The following is a 22,803-nucleotide window of genomic DNA, read 5'->3' on the forward strand; positions in this document are numbered from 1 at the left end:
CGGGAGTTATCAATCACTCCGGGCAGATGGTAAATGTATCTTCTTTCACCACAAAAGAGCAGCAAACATTCAAATTCATCACCAAGACAACATGTTTAAATCCGACTTCTATTTTCAACTCATATATTTTTAACAAATTGCTAAGTAATGAAAATCAATGTTTTCACCCAGGCGGTTGGATCCAGCCCCCAAGCTCTGCCCAGCTGCAGATTTGCTCTGTGCGTTTCAGTCACGCAAAATTATCAAACCACATCAAACGGGACATACTGGTGCAGGTCACACAGCCCAGGAGGCACCAACTTTCCCCCGACCAGCCCTGATTTAACAGCGTTTCTGCACTGAGGTGGGAAATGTCACTTCAGGTGTGGAGTGGTCAAGACAGAGGTGGCCTCAGATCTGATTTTTGGGGGGAATTTTGATAGGACTTGCATCTTTTTAGTTGAAAACAGGAATTAAGAGAGTGGTGCATTTCTTGCACATTACAGCAACCTCAGCAGACACACCTTTTGTCTTTTTTAGAGCATTTTTTAGTGAACAGTTAAAATGGTTATTTAACCAAAAAAATCATATGAACCCAAAATGAGACACACTTAGCAGAAATAACTCATACCAGCAACATACTGTGTGACCTTTACCTGAGCAGAGAATGTAGATCTGTGTTCCTTACCTTAAACCAGCAAACTCTTAACTGTTGAAAAAAAGAACATTTTCCATCTTTCTTAAAAACCTTCTAGAATTCCCAAAAAGAGGCATCTCAGAACCCTTAAGACAACTGCTCCTCAGGGCTCATCTGCAACCACACGTAGGGCAGAAGGTACCAAATGAAATAATGACAATGCCTCACCTTTGTCTTAAGATAAAAAAAATTTATTTTACAGTCTTATAAAGCACCTTTACATTAAGCACAAACGTTGATCCATTTACTTTGTATATAAACATAGTAGAACCTTTCCCTCTGCAAAAAGTCATGTCTTGCCGTATATAAAACTAATGTGTGCACATTGTGCTTAACCTGCAAAGTCTGTACAGCTTTACAAAGGACTACCCTTCACAAGGGCATCCTGTAAACAATTTATTGCATATTTAACACATGGTGTATACCCCACATGTAACAGAAAAAAAAAAAAAAGTAGGAAAAATAAAGTACAATTACAAGTGAATGAAAATAGCAGCCTTCAGTGAATGTCTTGCAGGATGGCCAAGGAAAACAGCACTGCCACACAGTACAGTTGTGCTTGTGTCACTGGTTTGCATATACCCATGTTTCCGATGAAGTCTATGTACAGTAAAGCCCCATGGCGAGATTAAACGGGTCTTAATCCCTAAGACCTTTGTCAGTTTGAAGACTGAAAACAAACAAACAAAACCCAACTGAAGTGAATTCGATGAAATCATGGGCACTGATGTCCAATGATCCTCTTTCCACTGCACAAGTCAAAAAAATAACAGGAGAATTCCCCAAACTGACTCTCTTCAGTTGGGTTTAATTTCCACATGTGCTAAGGCCAACAAAAGCGTGATGGAGATGTTGGGGATGAGGTGATGTGACAGGACCGACGGCGCTGGCATGGCCAAAGCTGCCGGGCCGGCTCTCACGAAGCACTGAAACATCAGCAATGCGGCCATTCTTCAACTGGCACTAATTAAAAATTTTTTAAAAAAAGAGGAAATTGTGGCCTCTGTAAGGCACCAATGCCATCTCTAGAGCAGCACCCAAAGAGTCCTGCTGGATTCTCCAAACCCAAAATGGGCAAAAGATGGAAGAAACATGCAGGAGAAGGATGTTTCTGTGTTGCAGTAAGGACCAGTCGTTTGTAAAGGAAGCACATTTTCTGGGTTTTGTGTGTCTGTGTGTATACGCCTGTACGTAAAAAAAAAAAAAAACAAAAACAACCTCTGCTACCTTTGGTATTGAAATTCCTCCTGTGACATCCACTTATCATATTAATTGACGTGATCGTAGCATGCGTTTGCAAAGATCAAGTAATTACAAGCTGTTTCAAATATCCGCGAGAAATAGAAAAAGCATCAAAAAATAAAGAAAAAAGAAATAATCAAGATGCATATTGTCCTTGTGCCCAGCCTTTCTGTGATTCGAATGAACCTTGTCCTCAGTAGGAACATCTTAAGCTTAATCCCCACCTACATGTACAACTAATAGGATGAATGGAAAAAAAACCCCAAAGCTCATCCACGTCCTTCTCACGCCAAAAGCTTTCCAGTCTGGGACTTACAGCAAACACCAAGAAAAGCCAATAAAACCCACATTTGCTGCACTACCAAACAAAACACCCCTGATCTAATGATGCAATTGGTTGGTTTTATTCTGGCTCAACCAGGATGCTACACACCAAGACAACAGACTAACTGTGGGTGTAAGGATAGATAAATAGGAAAAAGAAACCATCTGGTTTCTTCCACACGCCAACAAGTAAAGTGGAAGCGTTTGGGTTGGGACACGGGTTATCACTGGGTACCCTCGCTGGCCTGGCAGAGCCATCAATACAAAGCCTGGCCGGCAAAGTGGTGCTGGAGATGTAACGAGCCCTCACACCACGAGTAACACAGTCGGTGGAGGTGGAACTTGATATTAAAGCACAGGTGGAGCTGGAAAGCCCTCTGAGTGACTTTAATTTTTAGAATGCTTGATATAGTCAAGCAGATTAAAAAAGAATATCACCATAGGAAAACCTTGATGAATTCCAATTGAATTTCCTGTTTGCTGCTCATAATGAGCTCCAGGTCACACTCAGGAATTCCAGACAAGAATGAAGTTGTCACAGCTTAGAGAAACTTCTCTGATAGAAATAAAAAAATACAGTACAAAACACTGGGATCAAGGACAAGAGATTCCAGCTACCGGGGAGGAGGTGGCACCAGCAAACCCGAGGGGTAACGGCAAATTTTGCTCTGCAGAAGGGGGTGACACAGTCACGGGCTCCATGCGTCCCCGAGTCCCACTGAGTTGTGCTTACGTGACACGGCCGCGAAGCCTGCGCATGGTCCGTGTGTTTTCCATCCACATGTCTGTAAAGAAACCACACAGCTAAAGTATCTCCAGACAGAGAACCGAAAAAAAAAAAAAAAGTGTATATTTCACCCCAAGAAAAGAATCCGTATTAAAAAAACAGCAAACCTTTAGAAAGATACACTGTCCACTACCCAGGCTACGAGTAAATACACACTTATGGCATTACGTCACATGATCTGTTATGCTGTTCCAACATATACACATATAACTCCATTTTAAAAGAGGCCACAGACTGATTTTTCAGGCAAATGCTGGACTTTAGAGACCTGTATGGCTTCTGCAAAGATTTTCCTACTAAAAGGTAAAAAAAACAAAAACCAAACCAAACCAAACCAAAACCAAACCAAAACTGTCCCCAAACTCAGAAGCACAAAGGGGTTTTGCTTTGTGCAGATAGTGGAGCACTAAGGACAGGTGATGTTCCCGAATCCAACCCATCAAACCTAAACCTTTTCCCACTGGAATGCAATGGTTTCAGAAGATCAGTTTTAAGGATCACTTCTTTGAAACAGTCCCTAGAGAATTTAGGAATCAGCCTTTGCAGCTGTCCCCAGGGAGGCAGCGGGGCCGCGGTTTGGTTGCCAGCTCTAGTTGTGCTTTGCCCGCCCACCACGCAGGTAGCTCTTCCACCTCTTGACGAACTCTTTGAAGATGGGGGACTCGTCAATGGTGCTGAGCAGCTGCAGCTGGTTGATGTGGGTGGTGTGGTAATCCCAGCGCGCCAGGTTGGGCGCCGTGCCCAGCATGAAGTGCCGGAGGTCGTAGATGGTCCCCGAGCCAGTGTCATAGAGGGGGAGCATGGCCTTGAGGGACTCCATGCCCCGCTCGTACAGCACCCGCGCCTCCTTCCCCAGCTTCTCCCCAGCCGTTTCCTTCAAGTCGTACAGCCCGATCAAGGAATACATGAAGCCGTTGAGCACGAAGGAGCTGGGGGAGGTCGGGTACTCCTCGTACCAGTCATGCCGGTTCATGAAGACGGCTTTCACCCCGTGCTGCTCCGATGGCAGCTTGTAGGGTGCCGTGGCCCGCAGGGCCGAGCTGAGGAACACCTGGTCCTTGGTCAGGAGGTAGGCCCGCACCAGTGTGGAGATGGCCTGTCCTTGTGCCATGGCCGAGTACCAGCCCGGGTCCAAGGATTTGAAGCCTTCTCCCAGTTTCCTTGTCACCATGATGGGCCAGCCGCCCCTCTCATCCTGGTTCCTCACCAGCCAGTTGCTGGCAGCGAAAAAAGCCGCCATGTGAGCGGTGGCCGAGATGGTGACATTATCGAGGAAGCCTCTGCCCTTGGCCACCAGCCTCACCACTCTCTTGGGCATGATTTTGGTCTGCTTGACAGCTTTCGTGTTGGAGAGCCCGACGCCTTTGCGCAGGTCGGTCAGCAGGTCTCTGGTGAGGGTGCTCCAGCCCGTCCTGGCCCCGATGCCATAGTAGATGTCTCGGTCCTTGAAAGCGATGAGCTGGGTGTTGGACACGTAGTGCACGGTGAAGAGCTGGTTCTTCTCTGTCGTCTCGAGAACCACAGAAATGCTCCCGTTTGTTATGAATTTGAGATCAAAAGAAATAATAAAATCTCGGGTGTTCCCAAGCTGCAGAGATACCCCCTCAGTATTTTCTGCAAAACAAACAAACAAAAGCCTCGTTCAGTGGTAAAGCACTTGTTTCTCCAGAACATTTAAGCTATGAAGTGCAGCTTCCAGAGGTGAACCCTCTCGCCAGGCAGGATCCAAAAGCTTTTAGGCCAGCCCATCAATAATTCAATCATTCTTTCTGCGCACTATCATATATTATTTAATTAAGGGTAAAAGTAAATCCGTGAGCAAAGGCCGACTCCTGCAGCACCGGGGAGAACTCGTTTGCATCCCACATTAACGCGGAGCAGCACTTTGCTGCAGAGCAGAAATGCCCGGGGCTCGATCGATGGCTTCATCAGATCTTCTGGTACCCGACTGATGGAGAAATGCAAAGGAGACCCACAGGACTGGGGGTAAGGGAAAGAGCCACCAACGGGGCCAAACTGACAGCACCAAAAAACAATGCGCTGAGCAGTTTAATGGGGGGAAAAGAAGAAAATAATACAGGAAGACTAATGTGTTAAAGTATTTATTAGCCTCTTCACTGGCAAAACTCTGTTTAATTAAAAAAAAAAGGTATTAAATAAAGCTCCTAGGCAAGACCACATAATGAAATCCAGTGTTCTCTCGCAGGCTGGATTTAAAAATGTAAAATCAACTCCTGCCCAAAAAATTATACCAGAAGATCAAAGGGCTAATTAGTTTGCCGGGCTGTGTGCAAATCCTGTAGCTTTGAAGTCACAGGATAAACACCTTAAAACATCTTCAACTAACAGCTTTCTATATACTAAAAGTCTCCCATGTGCAGCAATTGTTTCCTTTATCCCCTAGAAATGTTTTTACACGCAAACCTCAAGTTACGGTCAGCTATTTCTTGCATAGCAGAGGCTTTTCCCCATCTCCCAAACTAATCTAAGGTATTTTGCATCAAAACCATTTCCACACCCCATGCTGTATGGTGCTATTGTACAGGATCTATTGTTTTGACTAAATGTCATGTTTTCCAGCCTTTTAAAGTAAAAGCTTCACTCCTCTGAGTTTTGGAGAACAGCATCTGCTTCAGGAGAAGAAACTGAGCGCTTTGTTACACATTTTGCTCCTATGAAAAATCCAATTAAAAAACCTCACTCGCAAAGTCTGTCAATAAGTTTTACAGTTCCATGGAAATAAGTGCTTGTGTGATAATGAAGGGAATTGTAATAGAGGTGAAAAAAAGTGTTTTAAGAAGCAAAGGAGAACTAAAGGCTGCCTGTTGTTTGCACTGCCGTAAGCGCCTATAAATCCATTACTTAAGGCCATCGAAGACGAGTGGATGCAAACCACGGCCTCCGAGTCCCCAGATTACTCTGCCATCAATAAAGGATGAGGAGAGAATACATAACAGATCTTTTAGCCTTTCCTCTCCCCGTATTTATCTACTACAAAGACATAAGAGTGTTCAACAATTTTTTCCCTAGAGACCCAGGCCTAAGGTGCCAACTCAAAATTACTTCATTGTCTCTTTAAGTAATGGACTCATTAATTCTAATGGGTATTGATTGAGGAAAAATACATTACATCCTTATTAATGAGCCTGTCCTAGCACAAAGGAAACTCTTGCATGCAATAATGAATTTCCCTGCTAAGTACTGAACAGAAAACAGTAAATTCAAGAGATGGCAACAAAATGCACATTGCATGTCTGCAGGTGCAGCAGAGCACCTCTACCCAGCCCCAGAACTTCGCCATCCTCTGCAAGTACTCACTTGGGTTAACCAGAACTGAGATCCCAAATTCTGCAAAAACAGCTGGATCCCAAAGAAGAGAGATGGGGGTCTGGGTGGGTAACTGCACGTGCTGCGCTCGCTATGGGCTGAAAATAGCCCTTATCTATCATCTGTCAACATCTGCTTATCACACGTCACTGCCAGTTTCCAGGCTTTACAACTGGTTCCATAGTGTCGGGTTTTTTTGCTTCTATTTTGAGACAGAGGCTGAAAGGCTCAGGAGGTGTGACTGTGGCTTCTCATTGCCCTCCATGTGTACATCCACTCATTTTATCATTAAAACAGCATTGAAAAAGCAGTGATGGAGGGAAAACAGAAGAAAAAACTCCAGAGGAACAGAAAGAAGATGACATTCACAGGTGAGATCTTAAGGATGGGAAATCACGTGGAATAAATAAAAATACATAAATCCCCACAAGTTAAAGCTCCACTCGTACCACGCGTGCAAAAATTAAGAGATGTGACTTAGGTGCCGCGCATCTGGGGTAACACACCTGGGGCAACAAACTGTTTGACGTTGGTGAACTTGGTTTTATCGGGTACTGTGGACAGGGAGCAGCCTTTGGGCACCGTCCACTCGGCGGCCCGGCTGGTCTTGTCCCTGTCCTCGGCTGTTTCATATACCTCAACGTGAGGCGGCTTCTCTGTCAGGTTCTTACTGTAGTGACTCAGCCCGTACTGCGCAATCTGGATGGGGTAGAAGTAGCCTTGAGGTCCCCACTGCGTGGACAACGGCACACCTGCGAGAGAGGAGGGAAAATGAGTGGTTTATCAGCACGTTTTCAAATAAAAAGGCTGACTTGAATTGTAAAGAAGTCCTTATGGTCTTCCATACATTCTTATTTAACTGTTTACTGATGCATCATACTTACTTTATTAATAAAATACATTTAAAATGCCCTAACAGATTTTTTCCCCCTGCCCCAGAGACCACTAAATCTCTAACCGATGTTACATCTAACACAATCCCTTTAATGTCACATAAATCTTTGCAAATTAAGTGTATGTGTTATTATTACATTTTGGTAAGAGTTATTTCATGCTAGCAGAGCAATTTCCCCAGCATCCACAAACCTGCAGAAACCAGCCAGGCTCTCCAGGCAACACCTGCAGAACATACCCCTGATTTACACACAGACCTCCATGAGCAAGTAAACACACGATACTTAAAATACAGATAAACCCAGGATTCTCCTGAAGTCCTGAGTTTTATTTGGAAAGAATTCCCAATCTCTAAATAAGAATCCAAAGTGGGAATATATCAACATGACCCTCTAGCAGGAAACCAAGGATATTTAGCTCTGTAAACCTTTGCATGCGTGTAAGAAAAAAGGCAGATGAAAATAAACAAATTGACATTTGCACCATTTTCCCCCTTGGCAATGTCAAGCTTAGAAACCAATTTCTTCAGAAATGTGGTACAATGAAAAGATTACTTAAACTAAATATAAGACGACACATTTTCATACATATTTTGGTGCTTTGCGTTATTAATAAATGTGACTGATGGAGATGTGATGGCTTAGTGCTGCCTAAAGAGAAAACCATCACAGGGAATATTTAAATACCATGTATTATTTCAACTCCTGGAAGCCAACTCACTTATTAATGCTAAACATTTTCAGTTACGGGTGCATTCATCAAGATGCAAAAAAAGAAATGTGCTGTAAGAGCTTCACTTGAAATTTATACAAGATGACAAGATTAAATTCTCCAGGTCATAGGACATAACAACACGTTAACCTTGCAGAAAGGGAGAAGGTGAAAATATAACATCGTATTTTTTTCCCCATCATGCAGCAACATGAGAATTTCTAGGGCTGGAACGATGCAAAACATGTCTGAGAACGTTTTTTAATATTAAAACTCCTGCCTTACAATTATTTCTCTTCTCCAACCTGTTTGCTGGATGCCAATAACTCTATTGCCTTTGCAAAACCCAGGCTCTGGCCCCAAGTTCCACGATTATAGCTCTTATATCACAGTCTGCCAAAAAGCAAGGTTTGTAGACAAATAACCACATCGTTGAGCGTTAAACTCGCTGCTCTCCCGCGGTTTCAGCAGCACCTCTCACCTTCTGCAGGGCAAAAGGCTGCAGGATCAGTCCCAATTATCATTTAGTTCTTTCTGAATTTCAGCTTTTTGCAGAAAACCATCACAAAAAGTGCCCTGTTTCCCTCCTTTGGCAGATACAATGACAATAAAAGTTAAAAAAATAATAAAAAGGTGAGAGTAACCTTAGATAAACTCCCAGAACTGACATATCCTATGCATTTGTTTCTGTGAATCCTTTACAAATTAACTGTGCGACACAGCAGCTTTCTGCAGTGACTGTGTCACGGGAAGAGCTCGTATTGACATAGAGCATCCCCAATCACTGAGATGTATGAAAATTTATGTATTTTATTCCTTAAGTGAAAGTTGGTCTTTAATTTCTGAAGGGTCGCAGTGTCACATTCTATAATAATTTTATAAAGTCATTAATTTTTTAATATGAAACCTGACAAGAATTTTCTGCGATCAAATCTTTGCCAAGCCACTGGAAGACCCTGTGCACTAATTACTGGTTGCACAGTTTAGCAAAAACACAAATTGGAAAGGTTTTACCGTATGTTAAGTTTATCCAGGGGCACTTGGGTGGCTGAAGAGCTTTTTGATTGTTCTCTGAAACCTTCTCACCTTGCTGTGGGCAGCAGGACCTTTTGCAGGACCCGATTTACCCAGATCATGTGCAGGATGAGCTTTGGCAAGAGCTAATTCCACAGGGGAAGTTCGGTTGCTGCACCTCCAGCACCGCAGGGAGACAGGATATTGTTAAACCCCAAATAAAACCCCGGATATTAAGCTGCCCATGAGCAGCTGGGCTGTCCCATGCGTGCTGGCAGCGGCATCTGCTCAGAGCACAGGCTGTATCTGTGCCCACGGGGATGCAGGAGCCCCCTTCAGAAGGCTTTTTTCCTTGTAATTTTATGTTTTATATTAAGTGTGGCTCCCTAACAGATGTGTCAAAGACAATGCCAAAACCTGACAGCAGCACTGCCCTGGCACCTCTGGAGTTTGCTGCAACCAGTAAAACCAGAGATCACAGGACAGTTTGGGTTGGAAGGGACCTTTAAATGTCATTTGGTCCAACCACGTGGATGCATGACGGGAGCTGGGAAGACTTGGCATGGAGCGGAGACTGCACACGATTTCTCAAAGTATTTATCGAGAGTATCCCGACCAGATTAAGATCATTTTGCATCTTGGGTGATGGCAGCAGATTTTAAAAAGCATTTCAACTATTAAAAAAAATAATTTAATACTTGGCACAAACCTTCAACACCACTTATGCACTTGACTCTGTCCCGAACCTCCACGTTGTAGCCCTCAAAGGACATGAAGACCCCGTCGGGGTGGTAAGGTGCTCGCTGTGTGTATACTTTGGAGTAGCTATGAGAGAATTCAAACCTGTCATAACCATCGTACTGCGCAATTTTCCCATAAACCTCAAAGTATTTCTCTACCCAGCTGAACGGCAGGAAGACCTCGTTGCCTTCCCTCCTCCCTTTAACCGTGTGCTCCTCGTTGATCAGACAGTCAATCTCCTCGTACTTGGGACCCGGGGCTTTGTTGAAGGCCCCGGCGACGGGGGGAGCGCGTTGCTGCTCCTGGGGCGATGCCTCCTCGCTCTGTGCCCACCCTGGGTCGCTGTCGGCGGCCGCCCGGCGTTGGGCCAGGCCGTGGGGGAACGGGCCGGCCCGGTCCGAGGAGCATCGGTTCCAAAGCAGCACCGTCACCAGCGTGAAGAGGGCGCAGATGACGATCAGAGTCTTGTAGTTGACCCGAGCTGCCAAGCAACGCATATTCACACCATACCTGCAAAACAGGGAGGGTAAAGGGGTTTAAAACATGGTGTTTATAGACAGAGCTGTTGGTTCTGCTGATTCAGAGCCCTGGTGGAGTCCATCTGTTGGAAGCATCACCACATACATCAGTAGGAAGGTGGTGGAAGTGGGTACCTAGAAAAGAATTTTGGTTTTTCCAGCTTTCCATAAGCAAAAAGATCAAACGTACCAAGTCAATAGATTTAAATGAAAAGAGGGAAGATTCAGGTCAGATACACCACATTTTTCATTTCAGACTTCTTTTGAACAATCCTTACAGAAGCAGAAGCGCTCATGATAAAATCGGCATTTCCGTATCTAAAGGGGGCCAATAAGAAAGACGGAGACAGACTTTTGAGCAGGGCCTGTTGCGACAGGACAAGGGGTGATGGTTTTAAACCAAAGGAGGGAGATTCAGGCCAGACATGAGGAAGAAATTGTTGCCCCTGAGGGTGGTAAGAACCTGGCGCAGGTTGCCCAGAGAGGTGGTGGATGCCCCATCCCTGGAGACATCCCAGGCCAGGCTGGACGGGGCTCTGAGCAACCTGAGCTGGTGAAGATGTCCCTGCTCATGGCAGGGGTGGCACTGGGGGAGCTGGGAAGGTCTCTTCAACCCAAACCATCCTGTGACTCTATGATTCACCTCCCGGCTGTGACACCACATGGTTTCACCAAATGCAAAGGAACAGCAGCAATCACAAGGCAACTGTTTCTAAATCAACAGCTCGATGTTAATGAGACACTCGGCAACCACCAGCAATCAGTGAACAAACTCTCTCCTTGGCAAACAGGAGAAATCCTCAGCAAAATATAACCAACACCCATCCAGCATCAGGACAGAGGGATTTCCAACAAAGTGGCCCTGGAAATATTTGTAGTTCACACAGCTGAAATCACTGACTTACCTCTGTAAAAATGGATGCTTGGTTTTGCCCCCCTGCCCACTTGTAAAACTAATAATGTGTACGAGGAGGAGCAAGAGGGCTGGTAACAGAGGAATTTACAGCCAGAGCCTCCAGAAGAAGCCAAGGAGGGACAGGGAGAATCCGGGGCTGCCCCCAGGGAGAGGACCTCCTGGAGCCTCACGTGTCCTGCTCCCCCCAGGAAAATACAGAAACCATCTAAACCCTCTCTTTGGGATTTTATTGTTTTTTTCTGCAAGATAAACCCTTCTCCCACACGAAACGTGCCCTGACTCCCGCATTACAGCCCGACGAGGAGCAAGGCTGAGCAGCGCCAAAATAAATCCAGAAGTTGAAGTGATTTAACTGCTCGAAAGACCCAACGTTTGCTGAGGAACAAAGTCCTTCAAACAAACAATGTGCATTTTTCAGATGCGCAGGAATACTGAAGATACACTTCATAAAATCCTTATTAAACACAAGTTTAATTTCACCTCCCCAGTAAAGCCGCAATATCAGTGGTGCTGAATTAAGTTTTAACTTAATTTAAGCTTAATTGCAGCTGGGGGGAGGGGGGGTCGTGCAGCCCCAGATGTGCCAGGATGGTCCCACAGATGTTGCAGATGTTCTGTTGATGGGCACGAGTTAACCACACAGCAATTAAAAGGAGTTTCACCTCGAGTCGCTTCCTCCAGCTTTAGAATAGCAACAATCAATTCTCTCTCACCAGTTTTATGTTTGCTGGATAAAATGACCATCTGGTCATTTAAAACTGGACTTTAAAATATAAGTGTCTTATTTTCTGAAAGCCCAGTTTACTACAAGCTTTTAGAGAACATAAATTTATATATAATTGTATTTTTATGGAAATGCTAACAGAAGAATAAATCCAATTTTCTGCATCAGCAGACAATTTTTAGTGATGATGCTTCCAAGATGACCTCAACAAATATGCTCTGCTCTTTTTACACAGAGGGATAATTCACTTTTAAATAGGGAACAGCATTTCTGACACACTTCACCCCTGCCTATAAAACTCAAAATTAATTAAGCCATCTGGATCAGCAGGCGATGGGGAGCAAGGGAAGGGGAAACTCCATCACCACACTTTTCACATCCTTACTACCCCATGATTTTAAACAGACTCCATAGCTGTGAAAAGGTCCTGGGTATGCCATTCTACACAGATTTCATTTTATTTATGGAAAATTGGGAGCAGCACAATGCGTTTCCTACGCTTGCTTTGCAGAAGATGCTGCAGGTCAGGTCCAGCCGCATCCACGGCTTCCTGGCAACACTGCTGAAATATTTAGTTTTTATGAACTATAAATGAACTGAAAAGGGCTCGGAAAGAAAAGCGGAGTCTTTTCAGAGAATCACTGCATTAAGTCTCACCAGCCACTGAAAAAATATCTAGACATATCAGTGCAGGAGAGAGGCTTATTACCTGTTAAATGGACAGATGGATTTTCATTCAACTGCAGAAAAAATAAAAAATTCAGGATTTCAACAGTAGAAAGAGGTAATTTAAAGCCACGAAATGCCTGTATTAAACTGCTTTATTCCCTTGCTGCTCTTATGAAAAGGTTTTCATCACACCATATGTTAAAGATTTAAAGAGTAAAACATGAGAAAGTAGTTTTAAGGGATGAAATAACAGATTCACGAGCCCCACGCTTGTTTCCTCCTCACTTTGCAGGGTGACGTACCCACCTCGCCGGGGCTGTGCACCCAAACATCTCCCACCTGCATCTGACGGTATGGGCTCTTTATCATAAAGTCAAACCTTACCCCTTAAGTAATACTGAAACTACAGGTTTTAAAGGGCAAATACTTCTGTGAAGTCAAAATTCCTTTAATTCCCATGTTCAACTGCTGGGGGAGGCAGAAGCAGCTGCAGCAGAGCCACGAGCTGCTGTTACTTACACTGCGCTGGACAACAAAGCAAATCATCTATAAATTAATAATCGTTTAGTTTTACACCGGTTACACTTATTTAGTTGTGGTACAAATCATTATATAAATTTGAATAAAGAGGCAATGAAATAGCATTTCTTACAGAGTGAACGCCCAGTTTCAAATGTCTCCCAAAACAGGCACTGCAGTCAAAGAAACTCATTTGGCCAATTCCAGTGAGGCATCAAGGCTTCCCAAACACTGTTTTTCATATAAAGAATGACTGGGTTAAACAAAAATAAAACCTTGCTGCCTCTGTTGCATTAATGATGCCCGGAAAAGGACAAATCTCAGCACTCCACACCGGGAACTGTGGACCCACAGTCCCAGCTGTGCCGCTCAGAACGACAGATCCAGTCCTGGCCCTCAGTTCCTACATAAACCCCAGTTATTCGCATTCTAAAAACACCCGTGTCTCTCTCTCTTAGGAAATCACTTATAAGACTTTTCCATCGTGCTGTTTATACCCACACTACCTGCACCTATCAAAGATCTTAAGCCAAACCTCATTTTAACTGAACATCAGAGCCTTTTCTTGAACTCATCTGACCACTGACATTTCATTAACTTCCATCCTTCAGCTTTATTTTGTTAAAAATTTATGCTATCAACATTAAATTAGCCTTTGGCATTATAAAATACCGTGTTTTATATAGCGTGATGATGATTGTATTTGCTGTCACAAACCAGTAAGAGGACTCTTTCTGAAAATCCTGAGACAGAGTAAAACTTCAAGGACATGAACAAAGACGCTTCTCCTGCACCATCCCTGTGCTCTCCATAAAATACCCAATATCCAGGGAACAGGACAGCCCTTGCGTTGGTCTGAACAACTCCGGAAGAAAAAAGGAAAAGCAAAGAGAAGAATAAAATCTGGAAACAGAAGAACAGCAACTTCTCTAGTAAATGCTGCAAAAAGGTGAAGCAAAGCAGCCGCAGTTCCTTGGAAGAGCAAGATTCCTGCTGCTTCTGGGTCACTGGGGAGGGTTTTCTTGAAAGGCTTTTTTCCTGAAAGATCAGCCACTCCTGATTTCAGCTGTTTTACCAGGTCTCTGCCTGCATGTTTGTCCATCCAGCCCCAAAAGCAGCACTGCTGTTGGCTCCTTGTCATTTGGATCCTGCTTCGGTGTGAGCAGGACAAGTTTGACCCCCGAGCTCCTTCGCAAGCGCAGCAGAGCTGGACAGGTTGAAGACGAATTCATTTTCATATTGCATTTTGCAAAAGAGAGCTACAATAATTAACCTGCAATCCTTGTTATGTAGTTCGCCTGTTCGTGGCCCTTCACAAAAGCAAAATGCAATTTCTTTTCTTGCTGAAAGTCCCTCAAAGCAGCAGCAGAAAGGCTGGGGGTGCTGGGTGGAAGCGCAGAGGGTGACGGGCAGGAGTGATGTGGAAAACTCATTTTAAACTACAGGGTGTGGAAGGACGTGTCCTGCTGCAATCCTCGGCCTTACCGTCCCAGCCTTGTTTCGGAAAGTGAGATTTAGTTTTTGCAGAGCAATTTCGGTGCTGCTGCTGCCTGCAAAAGCATTTTACCTCCAGCACTCACCCTTCCAAAAAACCACATCTTCAGGTGTTTGTCCAGTCTTGCTGGCATTCAGAGTTAAAAAAGAAAGACCATTACAGCAATGCCACGTGCCCACATGGACACCGCACTTTGCAAAAAGGCTGATGCATTTTATCCACGCCAGACACGAGAATTATCTAAAGCATCTCCAAGCTCCCCGAGGTCCCATGTGGGTGGGTTCCCGGTGACACCACGGTGACAGTGACAGCAGGAGGGATGTGAACAGGGACACTGCTGCTGGCCACGTGCTTTTACTGATTTTTTTAACCATTATTCCCGTTTCACCAGGGTGACACGGATACAAACTGCGCTTTCAAAGCCACGTGCGATACGAGCTGCCGGTGGCTGCTTCAGTGCTGTTATCTTTTTTCTCTCATGTTGCCTGATTCAGCTTTTAATAAACCAGATCAATGATTCTCCAACCTACAAAGATGAGTCACATTTAACTTTAATTAAAAGCCCCAGAGGATGCATCACGTGCAGCAAGAGCCCGATCTCCCCGATCCTGCAACCATCCTACCAGCATGAGCAAAAAAACAAGAGTTTTAAGCTGGTAAAAAATACTCGATGTTTTCCTCAGTAAGTAACTGTGTAAGGACTCCAGAAACCACACCACAAAGTATATTTCCCAAGAATGCATCAGCTGGCAGCACGTTCAAGAATTTGCATTTAAATTCTCTGCGTTTAAACAATAATCAAAAGTAAGTTGCCCACTGAGTCTCGGAGGTCTCCGAATAATCTAACACACCAGCTCTGTGTTTGCTCGGTAGGAAGAAAGAGTATTTTTCCTTAAGACCAGGGATTTCTGCTGAATAGCGATAAGCTACCTATTTACTTTGAAGCCTCTATGCCAGACTAAGCTATTTAGTACAGAGGAAAAACAACCCTGAACACCGACTGCCAATGTGAGATACGTTAAATTCAATATTTAAAGAAAAGATACACCACACAATTTAACAAAATAAAGCAACAAGATCAGAACTTCAATACATACCCAGACCTCAAAGTTATACTCAGTTGCACACAAACCTCAGACAGATTTTTTTTCCTCCTGTTTCCTGTTCATTACACACAGCAAAATACTATTCAGGCCGGTCGTGACAATGTTGTGTTAGAGAAAAAACAAAACTCAGGAATTGTTTTCACTGACTGCGGAAAATTCTTTTTGATAATTGTAACAACATCAAAATTTCAGATCTTTTGCCAAAGCTCACTTACGTCTTAAAACGTGCTATTTAGCAATCACTTGACTTCCTCGCAGCTCCACGTTTCCGAAACGTGTTTTACCTGCGTCCTCAACCTGCTCGTGTTGGCTCCTTGGAAATCCTTCCCATCATCTGCTTTGTTTGCTTCCCCACTGCACACAGCCCAGCACTGGTTTGCAAAGCACTGGCCCTGCAGGTGTTATGCACTGAGGAAAAACATTAAAAACCATCCTGGCAGCCCGTACAATTTATCAGAACGCTAACCTGGGCAAGCTGCTTCCAACAGACAGGCCTGGCTGCTAATATTTTATTTATACTTGATGTGCACAGAGCCTGTGCTCAGCTTGTACTTTAATACATGGCACATTGTCAAGACTGCTTGTTTTTTCCTCAAGTGCTGGGAAATTACAAGTCTGTACAAACAAAAATGAATGTATCTACCAGAACAGAATCGAGATTACCAGCCCCTCCGCCGGCTCTTTAGTGCAGATTTACTATCTAATCCTCGTTGCTTCCAGTGCTCCATCTGTGTGTGATTAGACAGAGGGGATCTGAAATATAAAATGAAGAAGCCATATCCAGTAGCTTATCCTACACTTTTCCAGTCCAATTAGAGCCTAATGCAGTTTTATTTGTATCAACACATCTATTATTAAGCACTAGCAAAGTCTGTTGCTATATAACAGCTAATTTAAAAAGTCAAAGTACTTTTCTATAGATACTGACATTATCATTTCTTATTAGAAACTGCAATTTGCACCTGCTTTCGGCATTGGGCACGTTCAGTGCCGGTATCCACGCAGCTACACAATTTTTAAGGTTTTCAAAGAGGTTCTGCTGCTGCCTGGAGAAACGCAGGGAGCAACCGCACATTGCTCAGGGCCCTCGGGACAGACAGACGGACAGACAGACATCTCTCTGCACACAGGACAGTTAACACAAGTTAGAGCAAAGTGCTTCCCCACACAAGAGCAGGAGTTTAGTGACTCACAGGCCTTTGACTGTCACGCAATCTGGAATGTTTTAGGATCTAAAATTGGAAAAAAATTCTAAAATCGGAAAAAACTTGCACGCTTCAGTGCAATGAAGCAGACGAGTTGCTTCAAGACTCGCCAAGGCACTCAATAACCCATCCTGAGCCCCACTTCCAACAGGAGAGGGGGCTAGATGATCTCCAGATGTCCCCTGCAAGCTCCACTTGCCTGTGAATCCACAGAAAAACGCACAAATCTAAAGGTGCATTGATCCAGTCGACTGAAAACACGGGATCTGCTCCTGTTGGTCCTACCCAGCAAACACCCATCTCCTTTCTCCTGCATTCGCTGTGCACTGTTCATTTATCAGCCTGTGTTAATTTAAAAAAATCAGATCAAAGAGTAATTGTAATCCTAACTAGAGAGAAAAAGGCTATTTTTCCTAAGATGCCAGAAGGGTGCTCCCCGCAGCTTTATCCAGGTTTCTTTGCACGCTCACCCCACGACCCTTCAGACCAGCCGCTGCAAAGGCTCTTGGGCAGCAAGGACGGATTGTCCAGGTGCCTTTGTTTTTCTAATAAATCCAGGACAATATCACCACAAAACTCTGAAGATGAAGTTACTTGTGTATCACACTTTCAGGCCATATCAGGAAAACCAGTTAGCAGGTATTGCTGCAGTAATTATGAACCTATTTATTGTACAGGCTAATAAATCTCCTTGCTTTCCAGACGGATTAAGCTATTAAACCCCTCGCTAATGGCACAAACAATAACTCCAGAATCCTGCTGCTGCTTACAGAGGCACTACACTGCCTCCTTCCAAGTTATCAGGTATTATACTGTTACCACACAGATTAATGAAGCAAAAGATGAAACTATTTCATCACTCTCCCTTATATTAATGGAATCACAGGGTGGTTTGGGTTGCAGGGACCTTCCCAGCTCGCCCTGTCCAGCCCCTCCATGAGCAGGGACATCTTCACCCAGAGCAGGTTAATCTGCTAAGAACTGGTTGTTCTTGGCTGATTCGTTCAACTTCTTTGACCATGTCTTTGTCTCTGCCTTCCTGATTACATTGTCTTTGCAAGGCAGCTGACCACAAGAGTTCCACACAATATTTAAAATATAGGTCCACTGCATTATTTAAATTTAAGTAACTGTTATAAGCATAAAGACATGTTTTTCTATACCAATAATTTATATTGTTTTGTTAAGCCATTTGAAAATATACGCTTACACTTGGCTTTGTATAACATTAGATTATAAGCCTCATGTCAGCTGTGGGATCTGGAAATACTATATACTGTACACACAATTTTGAATCAAAATAATTTATTGCACATATATAGTATGGATCTTCAATGATAAAGTTGTTTCTGTGGATGGTAAGTTCCAAGTAGCTTGATTTTGGCCTTGCAGTCTTTAACTTGTTGGTTTGTTTGACTTTTCCTGGTCAGATCCCTTGGAGGAGTCAGCACAGGCACAGGTAGCAGAGCTGCTCATTTTGCTGCTCAGCAACACATTATTACCTTCCTAGAACAACAGAAAACGCATCATTCCAACTATTTGTCTTCATAAAGCAAAAACACAACAAACCAAATGGGGGAAGCCCTGTCTGCCTTTTTCTTTACGGTGCTGCTGGGCGAGCTGTGATGAGTGGGCTGTCGGGAAAGGTCTCACTGTGGGTTCAGCATTCATAGGCAACAAAATAACAGTGGAATAAAACGGCTGCAGGCAGCGTTTGCTGCTTTGTGGACACAGATCTATTACCTGCTCCATCCCACTGTGCAGCCTGACCAGCAACCAGGTCATTTGATTCCTCTGGATCATCAGTAACATCCTCCTGACCAGGCGTCTGATCACAGCCCTGCGGAGGAACATCTGACTTCACACCCAGGAACTCAGAGCGAGCACATGTCCTTCCTCACTACCTCCTCTCTCATCTCCCTCCTGCCACAGCTGGGACTGTCATTTAACCCATTATTTACATTAAAAAGCCTTAGAGGGGTTTAAAAGACATCGGTTAGTGGTGGACTTGGCAGTGTTGGGTTAACAGTTGGACTTGATGATCATAAAGGTCTTCAACCAAAATTATCCTATCCTATCCTATCTTTATGTGAGATACCTTGATTAACACCATTTTTGTCCTTTAAAGCAGCCTCCACACTCTCTCTGCGACCAGCTTCTCCAGTCCTGCAGTCTGGTCACATTTAATCACCAGAGCTGGCAACCGTTACATCATCATGTCAGCTCCTATTTGTTACTGACTTATAAAACATTTTATCCTGATGACGGACAGCGGCACAATTTTAAAAGACAATAAATCCCCATCCCCGTGCTGCTCTGGCAGCAGTTTTCTTGTGTACGTGTGCTATGGAACTGCTGGTACCTGCACTCACCAAACAGCACGATGGTTTTCACTGCAACTATTTGCCTTTCCCAAAATATAAGCATTTGATCTCAGTTATTTTTGTCCAAAGTTACTTGAACTGCTTATTGGAATGAGTATGATACAGAACATTTAACAGATACTGTTCCAGATGTGATCCTCACATCACATCCCCGAACTCTCACATACCAGCTCTGTCATACAGAATAACTGTGCAAATGTGCTAACATACAAAAAACACGCATTTTTGGCATTACCTCTAATGGACGGACATGCCGTATATCCTAGGAGAGCTTTGCCGACAGAAAGCTGCAGAACGTGCCAGCTGCTCGAATCATTCTAACTTTTATCTTAAAGGTGTGAAGGCATTTTACATTTAAGCCAAAGCCAATGAATAGCCAAACCCTTCAAAAAAGACAGACAGCACATTTAAACAGTCACAGAGCACACGCTTTCTAAGCACATGGATAATGTTCAGCCTGGTACTGAAGGCACAGGTGTCCCAGTGCGGGTGACACGGGGACAGAGGGGGCACCCCGGCCAAAGAACAGGTTGGAGCCTCATCACTCAGATCTGAGCGCGTCAGGAGAAATTCCTCTGACACCAGGACCAGTCCAGCACGGCAGCAGTAATTTAGATTTTGCTCGTGCCACTGGAGAGAGGATAAGCCGCATAACTCATGGTCTATTTAGCCCCAAGACATCAGAACACGTCTACTTTGGAAACCCTTTTCTGCAGCTCAGCATTGTGCAAGTACATCTTCAAGGCTGATAAGACAGAAAAAAAATTAAGAGTGTTCCCCTCCTGTTTCCCTTCTCATGGCACGGTGGAGAGCTATCAAACCTACACAGCTGGAGTAAAGTTTTGGTGGGTATTTCAGAGAAACAAACCCCTGCTTTACAATGCACAGATACAGGATTTCCAACCTAATTCTAGGTTGGATTTACTAATCATACAAGAAGCCCCAGTGTCTAAGGCATGCAGACCACAGCAGCGCAGGACGAAGCATCCAGGCAGTTATGTACCTGCACACAGCTGTGGCTTACAGCAACAGAACTTAAATAATAACATAAACCCTTTGCTTTACCAAAACAAGAGAGCCATGTCTCCTTGAAGCCCACTCGATGTCATCACTCACTTCAGGGCAGGATTTTCACGTTGGGAAGTCATCTGGATCTCTTGGTTTACCCGTCTCAGGTGCAAACATATATCAAATGTTCTAAAACACAAGCCTGAAGCTTTGTTTGCCTCTTTTGTTTTAAAAAAAGAGGGCAATATCACTAAAAACCTCTCCGGCAGACCTGAGGAGCTGCCCGGCTGCTGGCACGGAGTGACGCATCTGCTGATCCCACAAACCAATGTGTTTTCCCTGGAAATTCCCAGAAAGTGAACACACAACCTAAAATCAAAATGAGATTTTTCACTATCATTTTACTGGCTTATCAGAAATGCTTGAAAGTCACCTCACACAGTTATGTTCATGCAAGCAACTACATTCTGCAAGGATATTCTTGCACCCACTGCCATGACTCTCAGCCAAGCTCTCGGTCTGCCCAGGAATTGGGAAATAACATCTCTAAGCGTGGAGCAGCCAAAGCAGCACGAGTTGCCTTCATTCTGAAAAACTGTGTTTATCTATTTCACTCTCAGCATGTGCTCTGAGAGACCTTTGACATCAAGAGAAAAGGAAAATCTTTTACCCTGGTGCCAACAGCTCAGCAGCCTCAACCCTGTTAGACACATTGACTCTTCTTGCCACCGCAAAGCCCTAAGTTCACTTTATGCTCTTTGTTTCTTCCCTGCCAGCTTGTTGGGTTTTTTTGTTTGTTTTTGGTTTGTTTTCCACTAAAAAAAATCCTGATTCTTTCAAACATCATCATTTTCTTCCTGCCATCAAGCAGGCTGATGTACAAGCTGCATTTCAGTGGGAAAGACAGAGCAGCGTTTCCTTTCCCGATGGGGTTTCGTGGCCGGAGACGCCGGCACTTCTTCTGCCAACTCATTACAAACATCGACAAGAATTCAATAGAAAGTGTGCTCCAAATTACCACTTGGACAGCTGGCAAATATTTGGCATGCCTGCTCGCATGCAACCTTCAAATAAAAATAGAAGAACCCTTCTATTCTGAATGCTGTCATCACTCAAAAGAAGCGGGCATGAGACTTTGGAGAGTACATCCTAAAAACTACACGATTCCTATCAAGCGGATGAACTTGGAGAATGTGGTCCAACATCTTCACAAGAGCATGTTTTGGTGTAGCAATTGCTAATGGGATTCATGTAATTCCTGCCATTAATCACAACTTATCTTCCTCAGTTTTTGTTCACCTACACTTAGTCTATTATCGGCTTAAACCACTCACAGCTGTACTCTTACATACCCTAAATGTACATGTTCATTGGCTTTTTTTCCCCCACTATGTAAAAAGCAAAGGTTAAGGAAGTAACACTGTTTATAGCAGAGAAATAAATAAAACCTGGTTTAAGTTAAAGAAACCAGCTAAAAATGCCTAATTTTTCTTGCTTAGTAAACCCTGGCACTCTGTGCAGATGGTTCTCAACAAAGGAGTTACTCACAGTAGTCACTCAAATGCAGAATTAAAGGTTTCAGTGACATTTTGCTGCTTCAACTAAATATTGCTGAAGAATATGTCATGGGCAACAATAAGCAATGCCACTTCAAAACTTAATTAAGGGGATTTTACCAGGAAGTTTTAAAGCTTTGATTTTAATTGCTTTCACAGGTATTTTCTCATAATTTCCATTTAAAAAAAAAAAAATCACTGAAAATACTTTTCCTCAAAGTACATCATGTGCCATATTAGCAGTGGCTGAACCTCAATATCAGCAAACGTGAGCTGAGCAGCATCAGAAAGCATCGAGTTTTCCATACGCACAGGTTTGAAGAACATACAGTGAGGGCAGAGACCACTGCCATGGGTTTTCCAGCTCAGCTTAGTTAGACACACCAAAATAAAGCAGCACCTGTGCACTTCTGGAATAGCAATTTCTAAAGATTCCGATTCAAAAATATATGCACCAGGGAACAGTGTCCATGCCGTGGGTAGCGAGGAACGGGATCTCAACCCCAAGATGCCTCTTTCTGGGGAGAATTGCTGTTTTCTTCTCCTAATCCTGTGAATCAAGCTCTATCTGTCACTTCATTCTCCAAATAACAGAGTGTCCCAGCAGAGTTTATGTTTAGACTCTGGCAAATGTGTTTGGAAACTTGTTTCAAGATCTCTTTTCACATTCAGCACCCAGAGGTCACTGGGGCGCAGTAGCGCTGGGGTGGGGACACCAAGACAAGGCACAAATCCTGGTTTATCGACGTTCACCACAAAGGCTGAGCTGCCTTTCACGTCAGGTGCAACAGGAACTTTTAATTCTGGTTTTTAGCATACAGTCCATCAATGCACATAGGCATGTAATAAGGTATGAGATAAAGATACCCTTTTATTTTACCTTATTTTTTTATCCCACTTTTCAGCTCCTTAAAAGAGCTGATGAAAGAGGAGGGCAGAACAAAATTAGAAGCAATATAAAAGCACACTGAAAGCTACTTGATAGCA

At 43.8% G+C, this 22,803-nt stretch overlaps 1 protein-coding gene across 11 annotated transcripts in view; it reads right to left on the bottom strand.

Annotated features, from left to right (window-relative positions):
* Positions 1-845: 845 nt before the first annotated feature.
* GLCE (glucuronic acid epimerase) overlaps positions 846-22,803 on the bottom strand; it is a 48,250-nt gene continuing 26,292 nt past the window's right edge. For 10 of the 11 annotated variants that reach the window (XM_065847704.2, XM_065847705.2, XM_065847706.2 and 7 more), the window contains 3 exons: positions 9,685-10,226; positions 6,863-7,108; positions 846-4,643 (listed from right to left, as the gene is read on the bottom strand). In XM_065847704.2, the coding sequence (XP_065703776.1) occupies positions 3,619-4,643; positions 6,863-7,108; positions 9,685-10,226 (1,813 nt within the window). In that variant the 3' untranslated portion in view covers positions 846-3,618. Of the gene's footprint in view, positions 4,644-6,862; positions 7,109-9,684; positions 10,227-22,803 lie in introns of those variants that run through there. The other variant, XM_065847711.2, reaches the window with a different exon arrangement.

Source organism: Patagioenas fasciata, chromosome 12 (genome assembly GCF_037038585.1).
Source record: "Patagioenas fasciata isolate bPatFas1 chromosome 12, bPatFas1.hap1, whole genome shotgun sequence".
NCBI classification, from domain to species: domain Eukaryota; kingdom Metazoa; phylum Chordata; class Aves; order Columbiformes; family Columbidae; genus Patagioenas; species Patagioenas fasciata.